General features: G+C 46.2%; 1 protein-coding gene across 1 annotated transcript; it reads right to left on the bottom strand.

The window, feature by feature from the left end:
- Window positions 1-1,849: 1,849 nt before the first annotated feature.
- On the bottom strand, window positions 1,850-8,015 carry sox4a (SRY-box transcription factor 4a). The gene has a single exon (XM_056399524.1). It carries the CDS (start codon window positions 4,938-4,940, stop codon window positions 3,825-3,827), a length of 1,116 nt encoding a protein of 371 aa, XP_056255499.1. The 5' UTR covers window positions 4,941-8,015; the 3' UTR covers window positions 1,850-3,824.
- Between the last annotated feature and the right edge of the window lie 464 nt (window positions 8,016-8,479).

Here is an 8,479-nt window from a genome sequence, read left to right as displayed (position 1 = left end):
AATCTGGAGCGTCATGAGATGACTAATGCAGCAGAGAGAAAAAAAAAAAACAAGTTCTGCTGTATTCATTTTTAAAACTTCTTTTCTAATATTAATTTTTTTTGGTGAAATATTGGCTAATTCTTCCTCTTTGAGCCTTAAATGTTCATTTAGATGAAATTATCTGAGTCTGGAGGGGAAACATCTCTTTAGTGGAACTGCTATCAGCTCACAGACATCTGAAATGTGACACTGTTACTTTTTGTTACAAGCCAAAAAGGTTGGGAGCAACTGATTTAATCTTAAATAATGTGTTGTATGTTTTATATTTATCATATTTTTTGTAATTTAAAATCTTAATCTGAAAAGTAACTATTAACTAAAGCTGTCAGATAAATGGAGTCAAGTAAAGGGGACGTACAAAGTCAAACTTGTAGTTAAGTGCAGCACTTGAGTAAATGTACTTAGTTACTTTCACCGCCGCCAGAGCAAGGAACACAATAAGTGTATTGTGTGTATTATTGACTTGATCTTCTCAGATTCTCGCAGGTGAACACAGGAAACTGTTGCGATCAGCCTTGAAGGCGGAGTGTACACTACACACCTGCCCTCTCATCAGTGCATCTGTGTTTTCATTCATGCATGTGTCTTTAAGTGGGTCAGTGTGTGAAGATGTGTGTGTGGATGAGGCGGGCACCTCACATCTTCTTATCCACCAAAATCCACGCAGCAGACTTTGGACACAACGAGACACCTCAAAGACACCTCACACACACGAGCTACTTCCTGTGTGATGTCAGGCTCATTGCAGACATCTGGGTGCCGGCATCTCGTCACTGGGATGGTGTGTGTAATGACCATGCCTTATCTTTCTCATTACCCAGCCCGAGATGTCAGAGGAAAGCTGGAGACGACCCCGCTCTCCTGACAGAGAGAGAGAGATGGAAATAATTACCAATGTCTCTTGTGGAATAGGGCGTAAATTGATACACACTAAATACTGTACCTTAGGGGTCTCTCTCTTTCTGTCTTCCTCTCTCTCCTTCTCGTCAGATGTACCAGACAAATGAATGCATCCAGAAGGAATTAATTGGATTTGGGAGCAGTCTCCTGCTCGATCCACCAGGACAGACAAACACCTCCCTCTGCACCCTCTCTTCCCTCCCTCCCTTTGGCACACACACACACACACACACACACCCACCCACCCACAGCCAGACACACACCTCCTCCTTCTCCTTTATTCCAGTCATGCCTTGCAGAAATGTCTGTCGCCCCTCCACCCCACACACCCCACCCTGATGGATCAGTCTGTGTCCCTTATCCCTCACACAGACACACACACACACACACACACGCGCGCGCGCTGGCACGCTGCTCCCCAGCGGATTGCACCCTCTCTCTTGGATACAGTGTTTCCATGGCAGCCACGTTTTCTGCACGTGTAGAATCAGACGGAGTAAGAGAGGCAGAGAGAGAGAGACCACTCCTATCGATTCACTGGCTGCCTATTGATTCAGTCTGCAGCTGCACACTTACCTACAGCAAACACGCACATTGCACACATTCATATTCACATGCACGCATGCACAAAACAGAGTGTAAACATCCAGCATCAGATTGGAAGCTTTTTTTGAACAAGCTTGGTTCAGCTATGGAATGTGATAATGAAGGCTCACCTTTTGTTGAGCATGCTTTCACCTTTGAAAAGGGGGGGGGTGCTCAGTGTTTGAGACTGCTCCAGTTATCTCTTCAACAGACATATAACTGTGGATGGTACTTACTTTTGCTCTTTTAAAGGCCCCAGATAATGGGGGGGTAGGGGGGGTGAGGATGGGGGACCACAAGAGAGAGGGAAAAACACACGTACTTTTCAGTTCCAGCTGATTTTATTTCCTTCTCGGAAGAAAAGAAAAACAAATAAAAAAACGACAATCTGTACAGAGGTCTGAGAGGCAGTGATTGACCCAAACATTGGCTGGTTTTGAGCAATAAACATCAAATGATATTGGCATGATTGGACAAAACATGATCATACACAGCATATTGCACAAATGAAAAAAGAAAAAGGACAATAGAAAAGATGTTTTGAAGGTAAAAAAAACCCCAAAAAACAAAAAATAAACTCCTGGACCACAATCATCTTCAACATAAGGATGTCCAAAGATGGCTGTCCTAGTGCCTGTCGTTGATCATCATCATACATAAAACACACAATCTTTGCTTATAGTACAGTCAGTTTACATAAATATCTTCATGTTATTATTCTTTTAAAAATCTTAAACACAACAGCTATAGCTACATATACCTGAATCTGAAATACAAATGCTATTTGCCATGCCATAATATAGGAAAACAATTAGCCTGCTATACTTAGCCAACAGGTACAGAAAGGTTAAATACTATTTTTTGATGCAATTTGCGCAATAACAGATGAAGCACTTCATACATCTCCCTCCCTCCGAAGTCTAGGCAAAGTGGAATGAGTGTGAAATTCCATCCAGTGGTTCAAATAAAACTTATCTTGATAAAAAGCACACAGAGGTATTAGCTCTATCCAAACAGTGACTCTCTGGGATCTTTCACTCATATACTTTAGGTCTATGTGTAGTACTGGAAACACAGTCACCACTCAGGCTGGGAGCCTCAGTGGCGCTTTGTTTACTTGGCTGGTGAAACTGGAGTCACTGTGCCATTAAGAAGCATGTGGGTAAATACTGTAAACACTGTGTGAGGTCAGATTGTGCCAAACAAACCCCCCTCTGCACGTCTAAACACCAATGTAGACCCAAACAACAATGTTGTAGGCTACCCACTCGCCGGAAAAACCCCCTTTCTATAGATTTTGTACAAAAATACAAGTAGAAAATCATGACACACTCAAATCTCCTTAAAAGTGAGAGAAGTCAGACATTTTTAAATAAGATACACTTCTAGCCCTTCCGCGCAGGATACAGACAGGTGTATGTGCACAAACACAAATGAGACCTGTACGAGAACAATACTTCTATGTATAAAAAAGTTTGGCCGGTATAAATACATCAATATAAAAAAACGTCATCTGACACAGAGGAACTACAAAGTTGAAGCACTAGGCAGAAAGGATGCGCGTCGGGGAACATTGGTCCTGAATTGTGCACTGAGTGTTTAAAAAGGTTCAGAAAAGGGTTTCTGAAGTTTCGAGTCAGTCTTTGTTTTTAAGTCCTGCCGTTGAAAGAGAAGCTGGTGATAGTGAATTGTGTCCTATGGTCACACAAATTGCGTAATTACGCAGCAATGAACAATTTTTACGCATTTAACCACAACAAAATCCTCCTTATCTCGGAGGGCATGCGTGTTGATATTGAAACTACTTCGAGTTTGGAAAAAAACTACACCTGAATAGCAACTTGATGGTCAATGTGAATTGGCTGTATCTTAAACAAAACCCAACATGACGAGCTCTCCAGTAAGTGTCCCTTTTCCCGACCCAAAATAACATTAAGATTCAGAGTTCGGTCTCAGTCCTCATCCTCGGCGGATTGGGTTGAACATTTGAGCTGAAGTCCGTGTGTTTCACTGCTCTCTGCTTACATTCACTCCTCCTCTGTGTCCAAATGCAAACTAAGCATTTCCCCCGTCTGCGCGTTCCCGTCAAGCGCACCGAGCGCTGTCCAAGTCTGTGAGCTGCGCGTACCTGGGCTTCAACGCGCACACAGGCCACCTTTTTCTTTCCTGTCTTCACTCTCCCTTATTTAGTGAAAGAATGGCGGAAATATTCTGGTCTGGACTCACACGCCGGTCTGGGGGGGTTGAAGAGTTCAAAACGTGGGGGGACGTCGCGGTTCCTCTCCACCGTGGTCCTTTCAGTAGGTGAACACCAGGTTGGAGATGGTGGACTCCAGCCAGTCTCCTGAGATCATTTCGCTGACCTCCGGGGTGCAGTAGTCGGGGAAGTCGAAGTGAGATCCCGCCCCGCACTCCCCGAAGCTCCAGTCCAAGTCCCGGTCCAGCTCCGCGTCGGAGAAGCCCATGCCGCCCAGAGACATGCTCTCAAACCCGGGGCTCGAGTTCAGGTCGAGCCGCTCGTCTTCAAACTCTTCGTCCGATGATGAGGATGACACTGATGAGGAAGAGTGAGAGGCTGACGGTGTTGGGGAGGAGGCGCGAGCGTACCTGAGGCGCGCGGTGTGTGATGACTCGCTGGCCGCAGGGCTCTGCTCCTCGTACAGGCTGAGCGGGTCGCTGGACTCCGCCGAGCTGCTCAGGGTGGGACTGGCCGGGACTCCCACGGAGGGAGGCCCGCTCTCCAGGCTGCCTGCCCCGCCGAACATGTGGCCGCGCCTCGCCTCTCCGGTGCGCTTCTCCGGGATCTGCCGAGCCCCAGACACTGACCTGGATTTGAAGAGCGCCTGGTGGTCACCGGGAGACGCATAGTCCTGCCCCGCAGCGCTCTTCGTGCTGCCCTGTTTGTGCGTCCTGCTCACTCCTTTGGACGCGGGGCTTCTTTTCACACCGGCTTTGGCGCTGCGCTCCCCGCTCTTCTCCCCGCGGTCCGCCTGCTTACTCGCTCCGCTTCCCGACTTGACCTTCTTTCTGGGCCGGTACTTGTAGTCTGGGTAGTCGGCCATGTGTTTGAGTCTGAGGCGCTCCGCCTCGCGGATGAACGGGATCTTGTCTGTGTCTTTCAGCAGCTTCCAGCGCTTCCCCAGCCTCTTGGAGATCTCCGCGTTGTGCATGTCCGGCGACTGCTCCATGATCTTCCTCCTCTCGATCTGTGACCAGACCATGAACGCGTTCATGGGTCTCTTGATGTGCCCCGTCGGAGTTTTGCACCACGCCAGGTCGCTCCGCACCCCGGAGGAGGGAGACTCGGGGGTCGGAGACGCATCCATCTCCAAGTCCATTTCTCCTGTGTCCGTGGAGTCCCCGCCGGGGGAGTGAGCGTGGGCGCTCTCTGTCTGGCTCATGTGCTGCACCATCCTTTCCTCCAAGTGTCTGGAAACACTCTGTTCAGTGCAGGGCTTTCACAAAGTTCAAGTGCGCAAAAACGACTTGTAGGCTTATTCCTCACTTGTTCTGATTTCAGGCGCTTTGAGCGAGATCACTGATGGACACAGATCTAAAAAAAAAGTTCATCCAAGTCTCTTCTCTGTCTCTTTTCAGTTCTGCCCGTTTTACAGACACCTGGTCTCTCAACTTTTACCAGTGCGCTTCACGGAAATAAAAAAAATAAATCCCGAATCTATTCAACGGCAACTTTCAACTGCCTGTGCGGCTGAAAACTCGCCCTGCAAGACTCGAAACGCGCCGCTGTGGGAAACAGCAGTGCAAGTCCCTTATGTGAACCTGGCTGTCTGCAGCGCAGCTTGTCTGTGCGGTTGAGGAACCATGTGGTTGAATGGAGCAGCTGCGCTTTCTCATAGTCTCCCTGTTTCCTTAGCGCTCTGTAATATTACTGTAAACACAACAACGAGAACCTCGCCGTTATATACCCTCATCGCGAGATATAAAAGCCAATCAGCGTCTGTCTCTATCCTGATTTTTCATCGAAGCCACTCCCCCCTGGCCTCCCATTGGTTGAATAAAAAAACGGGTAATAATAATAATAATGTGCAACGAGGATCGGTGTGTCTGACCTCATTCCTGTCAGACTCCACTGGAAGAAAGACGAACTTGGTGTGTGTACGTGTGTATGTGTGTGTATATATATATATATATATATATAAGTGTGTGTGTGTGTGTTTTAAAGGAACACAGTGTCCTTTTCCCCTGCTGCAAGGGGAAGCTTGCAAGGATATACTTAGAATTACATTAGTTTCTTGAGGATGAGTACTGGCTAAATTTAGATTCTGTGTAATGGCAAGGAAATGCTGAGAAAACACAAAAGCAGCCACAACATGTTGTGTTAGTCAGGCTGCAGTGTGGTTGAGCAGAGCTGTAGTGGAGGGTACACCCACCCAAACATAGCTCACCCAACCTGTTATTTACAAACTGTTACGACACCACCTCACACCATGACATCACAGCAGCCAGCACAGGCAAATGTAAGTGATGTGATGATGGTTTTTATTTACACTGTACATCAGTGCGTTTTGGTAAACCAGCAAAATGGAAAGCAATAATTAAGAATAGTAAGAAAGTGGGCAGAATTTTGTATCAGTGTCTCACACACACACACACACACACACAGACACAGACACACACACACACAGTCACTTCAGCACCTTCCTACAATGCAGACTGCTCCTCACACAGCCCCATCGCGTTAACATGTCTGTGTCATGTAGGATCACATTACAGCCTGTGTCACTAGATGTCAGGCTAGAGCCAAAAGGAGCTGATGAGGTGTACGTTGTGTATGTATATGTCTGTGCTTGTGTGTTAACAATGTACAGCAGATTTATCTCCGTCCTGTGATCGGCTGCTGCGAGCCACCGCCGCTAAATCATGCAGGTGATGTCATTAGCTGGTAGTGAAGGCTCCCCCTTAATCCTGCAACGGAACTGACTGACATAAGTGTTTTTCACACCACCTTCACAGCACAGGGTGGAGGTAGATAAATAAAGAGCGACAGGACTCTGTCCTTCTGTTCATGGTTTCCAAAGAGAAACTGAAGCAGACACTAAAAATAAAAAAAAAATCTATTTCTGTTGTCTGATTAGATTTAATGTACTCAAACATAACATCAGCTATTCAGTCATATAATATATTCTTAATTCATGACAAGATTTATGTCAAGCTAAAAAAAACTCATAAACTCTTTAAAATTTAAGAGCTCAACCTCTTTACCCCCCTCTGTGCTTACATAAATCAAACACATAAATAATAATGAGCTCTTTCATCAGTCTATATCTTTAGCTGCCTCAATTACAAGCATGCACCTGCCACTAGATTACTTTGCCATCTCTCTCTATCTTCTACCCAGGCTTAACACACACACACACACACACACACACACACACACACACACACACACAGTGGCATGCACGTAGGTTTGTTTAAACAGGTGTAGCAGGTATACCTGTAATCTTATCTGATGTGTGAGAAGCAGCTGTCAGGTAGCTTTCCACTCTGTCACTGGCAGATGTACGGCTCCAGCAGCGGCGGGACACCGTGCCTCACCACACTGTCCTATCGCTTTTGTCATCTTCAGAGCTGCCGGAGCCGCGTGTTTACCCCAAATACACCGGCGCTTTGTCTCAGCTCTGTTGACGCCTAAAGGGATAGTGTCATTATGAGAGAGTGCTGTGGGAGACTGGGGCTCTTACAGCGACTTCTTAAACGTGTGTATGTGGTGACTGAAGTTAAGCTGCTGTGGGGTTTTTTTTTGTGTTTTTTTTCAAGATGACGATGTGCTGATGTTGATGTTTCTGGGTTAGATCCAGAGTATTTTCATATGTAAAAGCATTAAAAAAATAGGTTATCTGGGATTTTCTGACAGAATTTTGTTCTCATCACCTCGGATAAACCTGCGAAATAGCATTTTGTTAACCTTCACACTCCATTAAAAGCTGCAGTAGTGAAGTTATTTTAAAGGCTTTAAAAAATAAAAATAAAACATTTACTCCAACTGCAGCGAGGTAGGCCTCTCCATTATTTCAGAGCTGACTGACACACTGTTTAATATGCGTTTTTTAATAAAACATAAACATTAACCCAATATGTCAGGCTAACCCTAGAGCAAACTGCAGGCTAAATAAGCGTACAGCACATGACCGTGTGTGTGTGTGTTTGTGTGTGTGTGTGTGTCTCATTGCAGGGGAGTTGGGTTTATTATAACCAAGGCTGTGGCGGATTGGACTGAAAAAAAAAGAAAGTGTTCACAGTCGTCACGATGTGTCATAAAAGCGAGGGGTGAAGTTAAGAATCCCGTGACGGAAAGCGAAGAGATGGAGATGGACGACGCGGGGAGCAAGCTGCGTTTGAAAAGACAAGTGCGTACGAGCGTGTGTGTCTCTGCGTGCAGTCAAACACAGGCACTCATTACCATGTACTTGCCTTTTTCAGCCGCTGTGGAATGACGTGCTACTTTGACCTGCATGCTCGTCATCCGGGGTCAAACACAATGAGGCCTTTGTGTGTGTGTGTGTGTGTGTGTGTGTGTGTGTGTGTGTGTGTGGGAGTACATGTGTGTGTGTGTCCACAGCTAACTGAATTGGAGCTTTTCCAGGGACTGAAAGTTTGAAAACCAGTGGGAAGTCCCCCTCCACCCTGCAGTTAAACAGAAAAACTGAAGACTAAGCACTGATTTGCATATACACACACACACACACACACACACACACACACACACACACACACTCACTCACTCCCTCTCTCTCTATCTTTCTCTGCCTGTGTGTGACTCATCCACAGAGTTTGTCCTCTCCATGTTTTGTGTGGATGTGGCAGACAGTGCAGGTGGCCATCTCACAATGTCACCCACCTACTGCTGTCAGCCCTTACACAACAACACCAAGCGAGCCAGTTATTTTTAAGTTGTCACAGAACACACAGTCCCTAATACTTCCTCGCATCG

Source organism: Seriola aureovittata, chromosome 16 (genome assembly GCF_021018895.1).
Source record: "Seriola aureovittata isolate HTS-2021-v1 ecotype China chromosome 16, ASM2101889v1, whole genome shotgun sequence".
Lineage (NCBI taxonomy): Eukaryota > Metazoa > Chordata > Actinopteri > Carangiformes > Carangidae > Seriola > Seriola aureovittata.
Note: the sequence above shows the minus strand (reverse complement) of the source record. Positions and strands in the feature narration are given on the sequence as shown.